The sequence below is a fragment of the Patiria miniata genome, unplaced genomic scaffold (genome assembly GCF_015706575.1).
Source record: "Patiria miniata isolate m_02_andy unplaced genomic scaffold, ASM1570657v1 HiC_scaffold_7, whole genome shotgun sequence".
Classification (NCBI taxonomy): domain Eukaryota; kingdom Metazoa; phylum Echinodermata; class Asteroidea; order Valvatida; family Asterinidae; genus Patiria; species Patiria miniata.
In genome coordinates, this window is record NW_024037074.1 from 35,484,281 (window position 1) to 35,503,698 (window position 19,418).

The window sequence follows — 19,418 nt, forward strand, 5'->3', positions numbered from 1 at the left end:
CTGTATTTAAAGCCGCCTTGAGACGCTGTGACAGATGTGAGGCTGAATTATTGTGGGTAGAAACAAAATTAAGACCGATTTAACCCTAATATGTCAATCTGTGTGTGCTCTTGAGCCTGTCCTTTTTATTTAGTTTACCTTCGTCGTGGTTGCTCACAAAAGATGCGTCAAATGTTGATGCATGTCCCTTTAGCTTCGGACATGAGTTACCAAGGGAGCATCCTTTCGTGACAACATAATGGCACTACTTCAGTTATTTTGGATACTGACCTCCCTGCTGTTGGCGGCCAGCGGTTCGTCGTCAGCGGTGATGTGCCCGTACGTTTGTGCCTGCGACATCATCAAGATGATTGTGGATTGCGCCGGATGCAAACTTTCCCGGATTCCCCACGAAATGCCGAACGGGACCAGGTATCTGGTCTTAGACGAGAATCTCGTTACTCGGATTGATTACAAGACCATTTCCCGACTCGGACCCTGGCTCCGAGGTCTGTCCATGGCCGACAACCTTCTGGAGAGGATCTCCAATGACAGCCTTTCGCAACTTCGGGGATTGGAGTTCCTCAATTTAAGCGGGAACCTGTTGTCGACAGTACCCCGCGGCGGCTTGCAACGACTTTCCTTCCTCCGGCAGTTGGACATTTCCCGTAACTACTTGATAGAACTTTCCAGGGACAGCTTTCCTGGACTCTCAGCCTTGCAAGAGCTGAACCTCGGCGAGAATGGTATTCACAATGTCCAGGAAGGTACATTCATAAATTTGCCCTCCCTGATAAAGCTCTCACTCACGAGTAACTTTATCAACGCTGACCCTACTGGATGGTTCAGAAGCACCCAGTTGGAAGAATTGCAGCTTTCAGACAATCACATATCACTTACCTCTGGAATCAGGAAATGGTTCGGCCGAAATGAGACTGTGGATTTGAGGAACTTGTTCTTGGCAAACAACGGCATTAAATTTCTCCCGAGAGGCGTGTTTCTCGGACTGGAGAAATTAGAAGTCCTAGATTTGGAAGGAAATCTCCTTCGCGTCATTAAGGAGTATGATTTCAAAGGTTTGCATAGCCTGACAGAGCTTATACTGGATAATAACGCCATAGCGGTTTTCCATGTTGAAAGTTTATGTAACTTGCCGGGTCTGAGAATGCTCACGGTGAGTGGGAATCGGTTGAAGAGCCTTCCGTTGGACTTATTTAGCCTCGCTGAGAGACTTGCATCTCAGAGCACTGCTGACAACAACCAGTCAGAAACCGCAGAGGGGAATAGATGTCAGAAGTTGATGAAGCCTCACCAATCAAGCAACGCGATCTCACATTTGTTCGACTTTGGTTTTGAGCCACTACGGGAAATTATAACTTTGAATTTGGGCAATAATCAACTTCGGCGCGTTCCCAGCATTCAAAACGTCACATCTCTAAGGATCCTAGATCTGAGCTACAACCGGATAACAAGGATAGAAAGGAGCACCTTCAAGAGTAACACTGAGCTCCAGGAAATCTACCTGGATCACAATGGCCTGGTGTTCCTGGACTACGAGCTGTTTGAGGGTTTGCAGTCCCTGTACACGCTGACTCTAGGCGGTAACTCCTGGTGGTGTGACTGCCGATTGGTGTGGATGCAGGACCTCATGTGGTCGGAAGAACAGCCTCCGTGGGCCGAGAACCTCGCAGATGAGATAGCGTGCTCCCATCCTCCCTATCTTAACAGCATCATGCTGATGGAAGTCGGGATGGAAACTCTCCAAAATCAGTGTACCAGTCTTTCGATCGGCGTGGTCCTGCCAGCCGTCATATCGGCCTGGTTTGTCATCATCGCCCTCCTGGTACTCCAGTTCTGGTTCCGGAGGTATCTGATGGTCCGCAGGTTCGCCCAGAACAAGAAGTCCAATTTCAAGTACGACAGGAGACGAAAGTTGCGGAGGCGACGCCATGGGATCACCGGGGCTCATCCCTACAGCCTCTCGGCCAAGTTCGGCCAGCGGAGGATGTCCTTCCCGTTTCAAAGGCGGAGGCGTTCCTATCGAGAGGTGACAACGAGAACCGATGATCGCACGGATCAGAGTGACGACAACAAAATGGAGGCGATTACATACGTGTGAATTTTCTAACTTTACTTACGGTAGTCGAGCCTGATGTTCCTGTCCCGAGATGCGATGGCTTTCCAGGTTTCCCTTTCCCTCATTATTCCAGGCAATTAATCTTGGTGTTGTCCTGTGTCTTGCAGAGTATGTCAATGAAGTTGATTGCAGGTCTTCTTCTCCGCATCTGTTTTTGCTTGGGTTCCCATATATACAGGAAAGCAATTCTGATACAGTTTCGATGCTTCAGATTTGCTGGTCAAAAGCTTGACCAGCAAATCCGAGCTGTCTCACTCAAATCTTTTCATTTTTTTATAGATTGTATGAAAAGCGACAATATATAATCGGCATTTAAGAACGCTCTTATTAGTAAACTAAATCACAGCGCTTACAGTATTATTATTACCCCTGATCATTGGGCCAAGTAAACATTCCAAATACCATCTCAGCTCCCTGGGGAGTATACAGCTCGATGCTGCCTGTTAGGCGCAAGCAAGCTTATTCAATCACAATAACCATCTCTGCCCTCACAGGTACCCATTTACTCCTGGGTGGAGAGAAGCAACGAGTGGCTATCTCAAGGGCACACGCACCATGACCCCGGCTGGACTCGAACCCACAACCCGCAGCTTTACCCACAGGCCACGAATCCAGTGCCCTTAACCACGAGGCCACAGCACTCCACTCCATAATAATTAGATAAACGTAATTAGGAAAAAAATCGGTGAACCATATACACAGCATTTAAATTTACTGCTAAGGCACACTGAACACATCATTTTCAACCTTAGATTTTCATTTTGAAAATCAAAATTGGATGAAAAAATTCCAAAGTAAATGAAAAGATAGTGACAGAAACTTACTTAGCATGTAGCCTTAATATCGATGAAGAATTAAAACAAATTCCGTATTCCAATTTAGGGAGATCTATGAAAACAATTGCGATTCAGAACCACTGTAAAACTGTGACATCAGTGTCGTACTGTAGTTGTTCAGTTTTTGTGAGGAAAGTTGCGACATTTATCTCGGTGTTTTTATCGTGTATATAGCGGCCGATGTATTTCTTCAAAAGTTTTAAAGGTATAATATTTAAAATTGAATAAGACACAGTGTTCAGTTTTGTTTCAATATTGCAAATTTTGCAGTTCAATATTAAAAAAAACCATTCTGTTGTTCATAAGTGTTAATTATTCCATGCTGTCATATGACTCTTTTAATGCAAATTTTTTCAAGAAATGTGCCATTTCACTGTATTAATATTTCACTGTCTTAGGATGTTCGGTTCCAATGTAATAGTATTACACTAATTAATCCAATGTTGATTTTATTTCAGAGCCACGTTGCACGTAATTCGACTGGCGCGGTAGGAATGCAGGGTATAGTGGTTCCTGTTTTCTAAATCCACAATCCTGCCATCTTAAGTCATTGCCTGGATGGCCAAATTTTTTTTTTTAATTCAATATTCTGGATTTATCCAAGCGAAATTCAATTATCAAATATAGTGTCTGTGTCACAATCAAAAGTCGCCGTACTTCTCTCATCCAATCTAAATTAAGTTTGTAAATAGTTGGTGGGAATGATTGTTAGGCCTATAACACCAATCCAGTAAGCGCCGCCCCATGGTGTTCTGACCAATCACAGCCGTGATTTATGTCCGACGTGCGTGCACAAAGGTCCGACATGCGTGCACGCGCGTATGATGCGCGCGGCAGGAAAATGCAGTGTGGCATTGGAGAGGAGCACGTGTTAATTGGCCCAGTGCGCAGTGGGCGGGGCTTACTGGATGGGTCCATTCTTGCTTCGCTGTACGTGAAATATAATTCTTTCGCGACTCCTGTGAGTATCTCCTGTTGTACAACGGAGCCCTCTCTTCTGTGCAAGGGGATATTCCATAGAGGCATAGACTATTTAACAATTGTTGACTGCTGGGATGTGGGATATGACGTCTTGAACACCTGAGGGGCGCATGCTCCCTGAGGGTGTTCAAAACGTCATATCCCACATCACAGCAGTCAACAATTGTTTTGTATAGCTCTGTCTTGGATTCTTTGGATTTTAATTTAAAAATCACGAAAACAAACAGCAGTAAACACAACAATCATGACAATTCCGAAATTTAATGTTATTAGGCAGTTCATCCTCACTCCTTTCTTTAACTTCACATGTCCTTTTCTCCTCAATCGAACGTCAACTCACATGCATGTTGCGTACTCGAAACAGCGGATCGTCTGCTATATAGTTCGTTGCTCCCACTCATATGTGAAAACATGGGTACCAACGATAGGCCTACAAGCGTTTCACATCGATTTTTTTCATGAGAGTCAAAATTTTGACCCCCGAAAATCAATTAATTACATTATCCGGGACAAGATATTTTATCAGGGAAGCTGATAACCGATCATCAGACTGCTTTAATGGTAGAAACCCATTCTTGTTGGATCCAGAGTACCACATTCAATGTGATACTTTCTATTTTTCGGGGGGGCACACAATCTAACCCCCTTCCCCTCCCCACCCCCTCCCTCTTACCTGAACCCGCTCAAGTAACCTATGTAGGCCTAAATCCTGAAATCACCCAGACAAACTGTATTTATTATGCGGAGTATGCCGCACTCCGGTTTGATCTGGCCTTGACACATGTGTTTTTGTTCTTTGAGGCCACCCACTTTAACTTGTCTGAAAAGCTGTGGACTTGAATGGGAGTTATTGTCAACGGTAGGTTTCTCAATTTCCCATACCGACGAGAACTATACTATCAAGAGGGACTTTTTTATGTTTGACTACGCAACCATTTTTCGGTCCATTTTCAGGTTACACCGTAAAAATGTCAACAATACAAATATGCGAGAGTGCCTTCTGAAATAATTTCTACAGGATCTTTTCATGCGCAGCACCCATGCATGTTCATGGATCAGTATGTTTCAAAAGTAAACAGGATTTTGGATAAACGACATATCTGTTCATGATTGGTACTGGTTTTAAGCATTTCCTTTACTGAGAGGCCAACATTTTCTTTTTGCCTCAACATGGCGTTACTGCAAACATTGCTTGTTTTGCTCGGATTTATGGGCCTACTGATAGACGGGCAATCAGTAACGATTTGCCCGGAGGAGTGTGAATGTGACGCGGACAGAATGCTGGTTGATTGCACCGATCGCTACCTGCCACAGATCCCCACAACGGAGATACCGAACGGAACCAGATCGTTGCTTCTAGACGGGAACCACATCAGCGAGTTTGGTGACGGAGCCTCGTCTCGCTTTGCACCATGGCTGAGAATGCTGTCTCTGGCAGACAATAACCTGGAGAGCTTCTCCAACACCACATTGTCCAAGCTTTCGAGACTGAGGAATCTGGATCTCAGTGGGAACCTCATCTCTGACTTACCTCAAATGACTTTGTTCTCCTTGCGAAAGTTGACCCTTTCTCGTAACGAACTGGGGTATCTCAAGGCGAACACCTTCTACGGACTTTCTCATTTGAGGGAATTGTACCTGGATCAATGCAGCATCGGGTCTGTCCAGAAAGACACCTTCTCTAACTTGCCTTCGTTGGAGAAACTGTCATTGGAGGACAACTTCCTCGATGTTGATCCTGTTGGGTGGTTTGTTCAAACCCCGCTACAAGAACTTCACATGTCACAAAATGGAATACCGCTGGCGACTGCTGTGACACAATGGTTCGGCATAAACGGTACTTTGAACTTCAGGCTCCTGGCTTTAGCTAGCAATGACATTCAATATCTCCCAAAAGACGTGTTCCGTGATTTGGACAGCCTTGAAGTTCTTGATCTGAGAGACAACAGGCTCACTAGCATTAGTAAAAACGACTTCTTGGGTCTGAGAGGCCTCAGAGAGCTTAGACTGGACGACAACGATCTAACGGCCATCCACGGAGAGAGTCTGGTTCAGACACCGGAACTCAGTGTTCTTACTCTCGATGGAAATCGACTGAAGAGCTTTCTACCGCAGTTATTTAGCCCGATTGGCCGCATCACAAGCCTGAGTGCGGCTTTCAATAGTCTTCAGGACATTGCAGATTTTAACTCTCTCCCTGCGCTCGTGTCCTTAAACCTCATCCATAACCGCCTCCCGAAGCTTCCCAACATTCAAAACCTCACATCTCTACAGATCTTGAGTCTCAGTCATAACCAGATAACAAGCATCGACGAGGAAACGTTTCATCTCAACACCGAGCTCCAGGAAATCTATCTAGATTATAACGGCTTGGTGTTCCTTGAATACGAGCTGTTTGAGGGGTTGCAGTCCCTGCACACGCTGACTCTAGGCGGTAACTCCTGGTGGTGCGACTGTCGGCTGGCGTGGATGCAGGACCTCATGTGGTCAGATGAACAGCCTCCGTGGGCCGAAAACCTTGCATATGAAATCACATGCACGAAGCCCGAAGAGCTGAAAGACGAATCTCTCGAATATGTTAGTCAAGAAGTCCTTCAGCAACAGTGTCCTGACCTCCAACTCGGAGTTGTTGTGATCGTTCTATTCTCTATTTGGTTCTCCGTTTTAGGATTTCTCACCACCCGGTTCTGGATTCGGAAGTACATGAACCATCGCAAATTCAAGAGACACTGTAGGAAGAACTGGCACTACAGTAGGCGAGTGAACCGTAGACGTAAGATGGGAGTCAGCGAAGGGCCTTTTCACATCCTTCCTGCTGCGACAAAGTTCGCAATGGATCACCATTCGATTTGTTTTCCCTTGCAGAGGAGAGGACATGTTTACTTGGAAATCGATACGTCAGACCGTCGTCTTAACAATGTGTTCCGTGAGAATGGTGGATACTCGGAGACAGTTGTGTAAATTCTTGGAGGGGCTTTGAATATCGTTTAAATATATTGTACACCCCTTTGTGGACAGAGCAAAGACATGTTGTATTTGCACAAAAACACTAGCTCTGACTGGGATTCAAAACGATAGATGTGGACAAACACTTCGAGGCCAAGGAGCTCAAAGACCAATTTGAAGTCTTTTATTTTAAGAGCCTTCTGTCTGCACTCCTCAACAAGTTCCATTTTATTTTTCTCCTAACGAATTTGCACCTTATATGTTAATTTCAACGAAAACACTGTAACGTGCCATCTACTACACTCTAACCATATACATCTTCTGTACTACTTTTGGGTTGCCTTTGCGCTCAGACAGATCTGCCTAAGGCACCGATAGTCTGGTTCCCGGTCCCTTTATCATCAATGTTAGCCAATCTGTATTATGTTATAGTAGATACCTTGTTAATTATCGGTTATTGTTATTTTCGCAAATGCTTTGTGCCGTTTCAGTTCCTCTGTTTTGCCACATATTCGTGCTTTGGAGACGGTTTGCAACAAACTCGATTGTCTGTCAACGAACAGTATAAGTATGACTGTGCAGGCCCACAGCCAGCCTAGTGTACTGGCGAATATAGAGGGAGCACGGGGGGGAGCTCAACGCACCTCCATTAAAAACAAATCAGTTGATTTTCCTGGTTATTTTCATACTTGCATAATAATAATAATATTAATAATAACGGAGTCTTATGTAGCGCACGTATCTACCAACAATTAGGTACTCAAGGCGCTGGTTATTATGTCTATTATTAAAGAAAGGTAAATAAAGTATATGAGAAATAATGAGACCCATTATGTAGCACCTTATAAGGGTTGACAAGGTGCTACGGCGCATATTGCAGCCACTGCCAGAAACCCCGGGCAAACCCCTTCTCTTGTAGCGATAAGTGTTACTGGGTTCTTTTACGTGCATTACACAACACATGGGACCTACGACTTTACGTCCCATCCGAAGGACGAAGCAATAATGGTAAAGTGCCTTGCTTAAGAGCCCAAGCACCATGTTCCCACGGTCAGGATTCGAACTCATGTACCACGGCACACGAGTCGAACACCGTAACCATTGGATCACAGCACCCAGCAAATCATACCAGTGGCGTGAAACCGTGTCGGCGAGTGGGGATTGGGGGATGGGGGTTGACCAAAAATCCTAAGTGCCCGGCCGTCGAAATTTGAAAAGTGGGGTGGGGGCGCTGGGGTGGGGGCTTGGGCTGGACAACACATAACACTATAGGGCGCTGTTCGTGATTCAAACGTCTTTACTGTTTGTTCTCCGATTTTCCGAACATGAAACACATTCTATTGGAAAGTTGCAAGATAACCTTAAAATTGCAATCATAATACAACATGTATTTGTTTCTCACCACAAAAATCTGCCAGGGGCTGATCCAATGCCCCCCCCCCCCTCCCCGGGTCAAAAAGTAGGAGGGGGCAATTACGCCCTTGCATCATATAAATTTGAAGAATATATACTTTTAATTACCTTTTACGGTGTCGTTAATTTCAATTTAAATGTTGTACCGATGGACTGTAATTTAGAAAAGATTAGGTAAAGAAATGTATAAGTCGTCTGGGTTTCGCCATGTTCGTCTAATTTGTATTAGACAAAATCAATTATGGTTTGTTTTCGGTGACGTATTTTTGTGCTTTGGCCATTATTCAGCATGTGCATTCTTTGTACATGGCGAGGCAGATTGACGAATTAAAATGTTAGGCTTACACTGGACCATGGCTCCAACTTAATTTGGGAACTGTCAACTATAATGTTGGGACAATGACTGTCTAACAAACATTTTTGTTGCCCATAATTACATTATTCCACTTACGAGAAGCATTTGTGTTGTTCTTTCCATTTTATTGAAATAAACATGAAAATCAAAGCAAAATGAACCATTCATTACTATTCGTGCATGATTTCTATAACCATTAACAAAATGGTGATACATTTGCCAAATTATTCACGGAAAATATTCAATATGAAATCCAAGTGGTGTAAACGGTAAACTTGAAGCTATAACAATTACTTCGAACAGTATTGTAGAACAAAATTTAAGTGTCTTTCTATCGAATTTGTCGAAGCTAATGAGCCATGCGTTATTATTCGTGCATACTTTCTCATATCATCAACTAAATGGTAATACATTTGCGTAAGTATTCACGAAAAAAGTCGAAGCTATTGAAAAGGTTTTTTTTTTTCTTTTTACAGGGATTGTCAGCTTGCCACAAACGAATGGAACGACCAAAGAATTTTATGTGAATGACCAAAAAAAACACAATTAATTTTGTTAGTTTAAAAAAAAAAAAAGACTACACTCAATATTAATTTTGTTAGTTTTTTTCAAAGACTACACTAAAAATTGTGAAATCCAAGTGGTGCAAATGTAAAATTTAGAATAACAATTAAATCGATCAGTGTTGCGGAACGAAATTAAAGCATCTGTCTATCGAATTTGTATGGCAAAAGTCACATAGAAGTGAAAAACAATGCTTAATTTTAATAGAACGTCCATGCTAGTTATACTTAACAGAAAGGAAAATGAAAGAAAAGTGGGGAAGGGAAAAGAGCGCCCAGCCTCCTCCATCTTCACGAGTTCGCAGTCGGAGGGCAGGCTAGTGGCCGGTCGGTAAATGTCTTCATCATGTTCCCACCTTCAACTTATCCCTAACCCTACCAGTGGAGACAGACACTCCCTGGTCTGTACGGGCCTGCATGCGTTAGTATTGTTCGCACAAGCTGAAAGTTTTATTTGCCGTTGGAGGAACTTCTGTACTCTGACAACTGTAAAGCAGTTAGCATACTGGAGGGTCAACTGGTTTCTTTTTTTAACCTTTTAATACAAAAGTTAATTGTACACCTGTATATTTTTCGCCTGTTGATATACCCAGAAATGGTTGCCTTCCCAAGTTCCCATCCACAAAACATAATGTACCCTTCCGGTTTATAAACGTAGTGCTGCCAGCTCTGTGTAACACCTAAGGCTGGATGCATGAAAGTCCAGGCTTAAACAGGTTTTCTGTGTCAGAAACTACCTGCATTCAAACTACATGTGCCTGCACTCTGGTGTATTCAGTACCGACATCAAGTGAACCACAATGTAGAAAGTAAACAGATAGGCAGCAGTGCACAATACAAATGCAAATTGCCATTGTGCTCCCATAAATGGTTGTCTGGCGCTAGAACGACGTCACGGTTGCTGAGTGGCAACTTCGGTGAATAGAATCATCATGATCGTAGACTGTATCCCAGCCACAACAACTGTTCGCAATATTCAATCCGTGATGAACGTGACGACGAACAGGAAGAGTGTTGTAATCACATAGGCCTACTACTAAGGAAACGTCATTTCAGAATATTGGTATGTTTTGGGCTAAAATTAATTTCGCTTCACTCATATCATGGAGCCTATGTATGAATATTGACTCATACTCTTTGTGGAAATCAAGAGCGTTCAAGACTTTCCTTGCCTTAAAAATGTTTAACGACCGTCCCATTTATAATTCCCGTCTTTACAAAAATGTATAGTGTTTTCAAGATTTGGGAAGAGGAAACCTCAATTAATCTATGCATGGGCCTGCGGCCAACTTTGATTCCCCTTGTACACCGTGAACAGGACTGGTAAGCCAGTCTACGTACATGTACGTGTATTAAAGTTATTTAGGGAACCATTTTGACAGCCTCCATTGTGAAGTGAATAAGCCACTGGTCTCCGACACTCGACTCCCGTAGTGAACTTGACTGTCTATAGAAACGGACCCCATGGCGAGAATTACAAACTGAATCGGACATTAGAAGTACGACTGAGTTTGCGTACGTTCTGAACGGCAACTCGAGTACCAACCGTCAAACCTTCGATCAACTCGCGTCAAACTTCCAAATCGATCTCTAATCAAGGATATACGGTGAAACATAATTCCCTACCTGCGTAAAAACATTTCTTAGTTAATTGATAATCATTTGAGGTAAGCATATATGAAGGCGGTCAAACTGTGGTCCATTCATCAGGAAAAGAGACCGCGATTCACACAACACCTTGAGTGTACAGCAAGAAAGATTGGAATCACGCATGCAGTATAATTACAGGTGAGTTAGCTTGCATGTGTGTTTGTCTATGTACAATATACAGTACATTGTACATGTACATGCAGGTGAGCTACAAGAGTACTGTAAGTGATTGTGTCTGTTTACAATGCGAGCATCCATGTTGCTTGCAATTGGCGATTTCAAACGATGAGAATTTTACTCCGAGGGCTGTTGAGAGGAAAACCTCATTGGTGGAAGAGAACGATTAGATATACAAGTAATACCAGGCATGAGATTTTTCGGACAGTTGTCTGAAATCAGACTTTTTGAGTCTGATAGAAAGCCATCAGTGTAGAAAGAGAGACACCTTTTCTGACTTGTCATCCAATTTGCAGACTTTTTAATTAAATTGACAATCTCATCCCTGGATATACATGTAATACACCACGATAGTCCAACTCCATCACGCATGGCTCCAAAATACATGTAGGTGAGCATTGCTTTAAGTTATCTGAAAAGTGACATGAGATTGCCTTGAATTTTTCTTGGCTTTTGAAATGAATGTTTGAATGTTGGAGAATGTTAAATTGCCTTGAAGTTTGTGAAGTAACGAACTGTAGAGTGGGGCTTCCTGTCCCACTATTTCTTACATTTCGGGACAACGGATATTAATGTCTTGTCCCCTTTATGGGGCTGGTTCTTTGCATCAGGTATGCAAGTTACTCGAGTGCTAATATTATACCATGCATGCAAGTTACGATCAAGTGCTAATATCTTACCATGCACGATAAATTTAATCAAGTGCTAATATACCATGCATGCAAGTTGATCAAGTGCTTAAATCATACCATGCATGCAAGTTACGATCAAGTGCTAATATCTTACCATGCACGATAAATTTAATCAAGTGCTAATATACCATGCATGCAAGTTGATCAAGTGCTTAAATCATACCATGCATGCAAGTTACGATCAAGTGCTAATATCTTACCACGCACGATAAATTTAATCAAGTGCTAATATACCATGCATGCAAGTTGATCAAGTGCTTAAATCATACCATGCATGCAAGTTACGATCAAGTGCTATATCTTACCATGCACGATAAATTTAATCAAGTGCTAATATACCATGCATGCAAGTTGATCAAGTGCTAATATCATACAATGCATGGAAGTTACGATCAAGTGCTAATATCTTATACCATGCACGATAATTTTAATCAAGTGCTAATATACCACGCATGCAAGTTAATCAAGTGCTAAAATCATACCATGCATGCAAGTTAATTAAGTATTAATATCATACCAACGCAAACACATTATAAAAAGAATCTTTCAAAATAAAATGTTGTTGCAAAACCACAAGTAGATCAAACTCCCTCTGAAAGAATAATACCTGCAAAATTTCGATATTATATTGATTACAGTCTAATGAACCACAGATCTATAGGAAGGTAGCTCTATAATTATAATTTTAAAAAATGATAATAATAAAGGGCATTAATATGGTGCTTTATGTAAAATACCTCAAAGCACCTCACAACAAAACTATAATATAAAATGTAGGCAATAATAATACTTAAAGTTACTTAAAGTGTTACAGAGAACAAGACAAGTACTTAAACAGGGAAGCAAAACCAACAGCAAGTTAAAATGCCAGAAGAAAACAATCTATGACTTCTGAAGACATCCATGGTCAATTTGAAACAGACTCAAAACATTCAAACATGTTCTTTTACACACAGAAAAGACGCAGAAGTATTTGGTAGAAGCAGCTCTGGACTTAATGCGGAAGGAACACCGTAGCATGGAGAAATTCTCAACATTGCAATTTCTGTGGTTGTGTATCTTCTACATTGTAATTATAGGACCGGCAGAAGGTCATCTCTTCGTTTGCGTAGACACCATTTCTCTCTGCAACTGTGACCCAACAAAACTCTCCGTGAACTGCTCGGCCCTCGGGTTTCGCGCTGTCCCCAAGGATGACATCTCCAATGTGACGTCATCGCTCAGTTTTGGCGGGAACTTTTTGACCGCCATGCTGCGGGACACATTTGGAAATCTGGGTTCACTGCTGAGCCTTTCTGTGGAGAATAACCAGATTGCTTATGTTGAATCTGGGTCCTTCGATAGAACGAGGGAACTGAAATACTTGGACCTGTCCGGTAACAGATTGGCTGTCGTACCTTCTGCTTTGAATGTGCTGGCATTGCTGAGAGTTCTTAATCTAAGCAGCAATGGTCTGTCTTCTGTCTCTACCGAGGATTTCAAGAGTTTCACGCAGCTGCATACGCTGAGACTTGAGAACAATAACCTGTACTCCATTCCAGAAACCACTTTTTATCCCTTAGCCAATCTGGAGCTTCTTTACTTGGACCACAATTTCATAAGCGCAGACCCCATTGGCTGGTTCGCCAACAGCACTCGTCTGACCAAACTGCGCATATCTAACAATCGGATCCCGCTGTCCGCGAGCGTCGAGGACTGGTTTGGGGTCACGTGGCAAATTCTTCCATTGGAGGAGTTGGATCTTGCCAAAAATGCCATCCAACAGATCTTGGAGAGAACTTTCAGGAGCTGCGCGAATTTGAAAGAGCTACACCTTGGCGGGAACGAGATTGAAACCATAGCGCCGCTCAGTTTCGCCGATTTGACAAAGCTGGAAGAATTAACACTCGACAGAAACCGGCTGTCCGATATACCCGAAGATCTGTTTTTGTACACTGAAAACCTCCTCAGTCTCTCACTGATGGATAACTCACTGACTGTGCTGTCACGGAATGTATTCGAGGGTCTCGAACAAACAGTGAGCCTAAATTTGGCGGGAAACGAATTCACGAATTTGTTTAATTTCTCAAGCGGGGCTGACTCCCCCCTTCTCCTACCCGCAATTAAAAACCTCTATCTGAACTCTAACTGGTTGACCGACGTACCTGACATCCGAATGTTCTCCAACTTGGAAATTCTCAATCTGAGCGACAATGCCATTCGTGAGATGGAGCCGTACGCTTTCAACGGAACCTCCTTGAGGCTTCTCTATCTCAACGATAATCTGCTGACGACGATGTCCTATGAAAACTTCCAGTTTTTGCCTGCCCTGGAAGTCGTGACAATCACCGGCAATCCGTGGGTCTGTGACTGCCGAATGTTTTGGATCCGTGACCCGGAGGGTGAAGATCTGGCTTGGAGGAGCGCCCTCTATGAGGACGTGTTCTGCATAGCGCCTGATGTTGCCAAGAACCTCAACTTGCACTCGCTGTATATTCTTGACGGTAAGGAACGAGGGAACAGCGGTCCGTTCTCCCCGTGCGAGACGGCGGACTGGCTGAGTATCGTCATCATTGTCGCCATCTGGGTTGTCATCATTTCGGTGGCTCTAGGCTGCTACCTGAATCGCCTCATTAGTTATCGAAAGGGCTATGTCAGTCGCAGGATGAAAGCCAAAGTCGTCAAGAAGGTACCGCAGGCACGGCAAGCGTCTCCAGCTCCAGAAGCGCCCTCGTCGGCTGCATGCTTGAACGAGGGCGCCACCTTCGAGGATTTGGACAAAAGCACCACCACTGACACGACGTATGTGTTGACGAGCGCAAGAGGTCATGACGACGATGAAATCGAAACGCCGGAGCAAGGGCAGTCGCAGATCACGGAACAACCCAAGCGGAAGAAGAGTGTTGATAATCCAGATTTACCAGTGACTGTAACTAGCACAGTCTGAACATCATAGCTAGAATGACTAAAAGTCGTATATCCATTGTTGTAGTCGTGTCCGTCAAAACACAAGTCCTCAAAAGTCGCCGAGTCGATCACAAATCATCAAGCTTGTCACATAATGAACTGTTACAATAGCATTCCTTGTCATTGTTCATCCTCTGTAATACTTATGACTGGTGAATTAACCATTGAATTACTCTTGCGACATGACTCGACCACAACATATTTTCTATTTTTTTTCTCATTTGTTACTATAGGTTTTCCTGACTATTTAAAAAAGTTTATCATTCGAATTCACCGTTTCTAATGTTTAAATTCGTCCATCAACATCGATTCAGTGCTCCAATGTCTAATTTCGTCTTTTTTCAGACAATTTCCAATTAGGTTCAAGCGAATTCAAACAACGAGCACACGTTTTCGTCCCGGAGTATTTGATTTCGTCTCGTCGAGGCCAAACCTTGTTATTCAGAAATCGAATTCATCTAATTGATTTATATAAGACGAATTTGATCACTGAATTCTGCCATTCGGCAACAGCTTAGACGAATTTGATCTGCTGTGACGAATATTCTCGACCGGTGACTAAGAGGGTGACCAGATATTGAAATTGAATGGTAAATGACTAAACTGGTTTTGTTAAAAGCTAGTGCCATATTTCTCGTTCGAAATTGAATGTTAGAGTTGGTGAATTTGAATGAAAAATGTTTAAAATAGTCGGGAAAACCTATATTTCAAAATGTGTTTGAATTGCCATGAATAACTATATTATTATTAAGGGAATTGGATATAGGAAAAGTAAATGAACATTATACAAACAACGTTACTTTGTTAAAAAGGCGTCACCCTATTGACTTTACTGGTAGTTTACAGGTTGGATTGTGCCTTAGTGTGTTTCGAATATAATTTTCGCATTGGAAATGCCTTGTATTAAAAATGATACCGGTACCATCGACAAGTTTAACTTGACATAAATCAGAACGCTAATCTAAAGCAGTGAACAGCGCCCTCCATCTAAACTCTATCTATAATGCATATCGATACTGATAACGCCTCCTCGATATTCTGGCAAGTGTTAATGAATTCTTTCAAAGTCTTCTCAGAACAACATAGGAAGGTATCCAATTGTATTTAATTGTTAAAACTAAAAATACACGCTTCCTATTTTTACCCAATTTTTTTTTAACTTCTGATGGTTTTGTGTTCATCAATGAGAACATTTTGTAACAGGCATCCAAATTTGCAAGAACATGTAACATATTATAATTCAAGAACAAAGACATCACCATCATATGCATGCGTTGCTGTTAAAAAAAAAATGGGAATACATATAATTCAATGCAATACTGCATGCTTGTGCACCAATTTTGTCATTTAGTTGCTATTTAATTCAGTACGAAATTAATAGCAATTTTTGTTTCCATTTAAACTCGGAAACTAATACATGTATACGACTAATGGACACTTTGATTACATTTTAATATTATACAATTCGAAAAGAGATCTAAAAATCGCCACAAGAGCAGCATTTGCTAATGAACTTTTGGTTACAATCAAGGTTTTAATGTGAATAAAAGCACAGGTGTTACTAATTAAGCAACCTGAAAAGGGAACTCGCAGGAAACATATATATATATACAATCGTACTGCGCTGTTAAAGCAGACCAGAAAATAATTGTCTTCTAGCCGTTGTTGTCTGTTTGGACCAAATGCCATAGTTTACAATACTGATTTTATGACCCGTTTAGTTATCTGACCCCTTTCGAGTACTAGAGCGTTTAGTTTTAGCCCGCATTTCTGTCATTTCTCTGGTAGTTGTTTATCGTCGAGTTTTTCCGAGTCATGCATTTACGAAATAGACCTACACGGTGTTGGATGTGTATTATAGGTATATAAGGAGTGCGAGTTTATAAGCTCACACCATAGCGTGAAAGAAAGGTCCAACTAAAATGGAGCATCATATCTTTTGCAAATAATTTGATAAACCTTTTATGAGCAAAATACTCGCTTATCCACAAAAGCCTATATAATAGGTTATGCTATAAATTCGGGTCAAGTTATTTTCCTGTCCTTGTTACATCTGACATTATAATATTATTTGTATGCACTCCTTAGTGCAGCCGTTCTCTGGGAGTGATTCTTAATAGCAACTACCCACCTAACAATTGTTTTAAAACCTTTGAAACAATTCTTTGTGAGATACTTGAATGGCAAAAGTACCAGGGTAACAAGGACAGGAAAACTATCGCACTTTGGACACTAAAGTTACAGCATGACTCGTTTACCAAGACCACACGGTTTTCTATACTTTGAACTCGCAGGTTTGGGTCCTCTTCCCCGTTATATTTATGTAATATTGGATGGCTTTGACGTGGAAATAAGAATATATTGCACGAGCCGTGACAATATTGCACGAGTCGAAGATGAGTGCATTTTATTCTTGTATCCCGAAAAAAAGTCATTCAATATTATTATTATTTATATCAGCTGACTTGATGCGCAAGAAATACAATTCAAGACACTGTCTTCATTTCTCCTTATTCATCAAACTATTTTAAGCTGCATTGACAAATGTTGTAATTATTGACAACAGTGCGCGTATACGTACACCTGCGCTCTGCATGCTCGCTGCATGCTCGCTGCGTGCGCGCTACGCTCTGTTGAGTGGTTGACAACTGTGGGTTTCTAGGCTCTTGATCGTGCGGGAACCTGCGAAAATGCCTGGATGAGGGCGCGCTGTCTGTCATCCGGGTACGTTTTACAAAAGCATACAATACGTTGATCTATTTTTTTACGGCTGGAAGCCTTTATAAATAATCATTCAGAAAGGAACCGACTACAACACGGATAATAGTATGGACCATTATCATGTTGCAGTCATTTGATTTTTTTTCCATTCAAATCAATGTAACTATAGCGAGAGATGAAGGGAAAATAGTCTCGACTGGTTCCTTTTTTGCACAAAAATCATTATCATTCAGTACTGTTATTGGATACAGGGAGCATGACTACAATGGTGGCAGCATGATAAAGGTCTATTGAATATTCAGAATGATTAATATGCCATGTTCACCGACGAGGGTCTTGATTATGTTTGTTGGTTAAGTGGTGCTTTCAATATAGTTGCTGGTATGCAATGTATATCCTGTCACTTGCACCGGTCCATTACCATTTCCATTCCTTGCATTGAACAAATGCCTTAGCAGTTTTAATGTACTGATCAAGTGTAAAAACTGAGGAATATGATCAAATGAACCATGCTCCAACCGTAATAACTCTAAAATATAATTCGATTTATTGGCATTTGTTAATGAAGTGTCGGGTAGCTTAATAAAATATACTAGTGCGTCATAAGGTTTCAGGTTTGGCTGTGGAAAACAGACAAGGACCTGACGATTCCTGACTGAATAATTAATTTTTGTTGAAAGAACAATAATATTATTGTTTGAAGGCATTACGACTTGCAGGCAACAAGAAACAACTAAAAAGAGTAGGGCCTAGGCTATGTCAAAAGAAAGTTCATTCGAAATTGTATTCATTGCATTCAATTGTTATATTATGTCCATGGGAGAAAAGTGCACTCTGGTAATTTGCATGTCTGCTGGAACGTACTCTATTATTATCATTGGGACATTATGGGAAAATTCAATTTCAACAGATGTTTCACTGAGTGTATGAATATAAAGCGTGTATAAACACCAGGTATATCGATCAATTAGCATAATACGGTTTACGTTATTTCTATATACTCGTGATGCGCTACACAGTGCAACTGCCCAACTTGCCGGTGTAGCGGGAATTTAGGCTTCTATGAAATACGGACTCGTTGTAGTATTGCGCATGCCTAAGCGAAAGTAAACAGGAGGTGACCAGTCACGTGAGATTGTTTAACCAATAAGAGGAAAAAAAGAGTCTGATGTTCATGGAGTCTGATGTTCATATGACACCGATTTATAATTCACTCTTTTGTCGCCGCTCGTGTCATGTATACACGTTCAACGGTGAATACGGTTTTGTTTACTGTTCTTTGCAAGACATTGAATCACTAAAAAAAAACCGTGAAAAAGCAACCTCAACACTGATAGACCCTTGCCATGACAGCCATATTGCAGGTGCACATGGGTACACATTTGGTGCATTGAAAACAAAGTGTAGTGAATTCTGAGTGTACGGAAGGAGTGGGATACTCGATTTTTAAGCAATGTGTTAGTTATATCCATGGGCGTCGCCAGGATTTTTTCTAGAGGGGGGCAAAGCAAATGTTTTTCCACAAAATCCCTATTTGTTTCCAGCATTTTCCTGATTGATCATTTTGAGAGGGTGGGCAGGGATATTTGCCCCCTCCCCAACCCATTAAATTAGCAACAATATGATTTCGCCCCTCTTTTTCTTTTTTTCGCTTTTGTCCCCTTTGTCCAGGGGGGCCAAGCGCCCCCTCCCTCTTGCCCCCCACCTCGCGACGCCCATGGTTATAACATTTGGGACAGTCTACAAATTTCGGCATTATAGACCTATGATAAAAAAGGTAATGAATGCAGCAACGTCAAGGTCTAATATAATCCAAATATTTCGATAACCTTTCACGAGGAAAATGTGCAAGAGACGATCCCTGAAGAAACCATTCATTTTGTTCGTCTGAGCCTACGGGTTTTTTTTTCAATGAGTCTGGAAATCATAAGGCCGTGACACAGTGGGAAAAAAAATACTGAACGTTTGAACAATGAAGGTCGTTTTCAAAGAAATACAAACCTCTGTTCTCGCTGTTGCCCT

General features: G+C 41.8%; 2 protein-coding genes across 2 annotated transcripts; both read left to right on the forward strand.

The window, feature by feature from the left end:
• The first annotated feature begins 238 nt into the window (after positions 1-238).
• On the forward strand, positions 239-2,098 carry LOC119745145 (carboxypeptidase N subunit 2-like). Its single transcript, XM_038221370.1, has one exon. It carries the CDS (start codon positions 239-241, stop codon positions 2,096-2,098), a length of 1,860 nt encoding a protein of 619 aa, XP_038077298.1.
• A 2,840-nt stretch (positions 2,099-4,938) lies between these two features.
• On the forward strand, positions 4,939-19,269 carry LOC119745146. Its single transcript, XM_038221371.1, has 3 exons — positions 4,939-6,890; positions 7,371-7,447; positions 12,686-19,269. The coding sequence occupies exons 1-3, from the start codon at positions 5,104-5,106 to the stop codon at positions 14,653-14,655; spliced, it is 3,834 nt and encodes a 1,277-aa protein (XP_038077299.1). The 5' UTR covers positions 4,939-5,103; the 3' UTR covers positions 14,656-19,269.
• Positions 19,270-19,418: the final 149 nt, after the last annotated feature.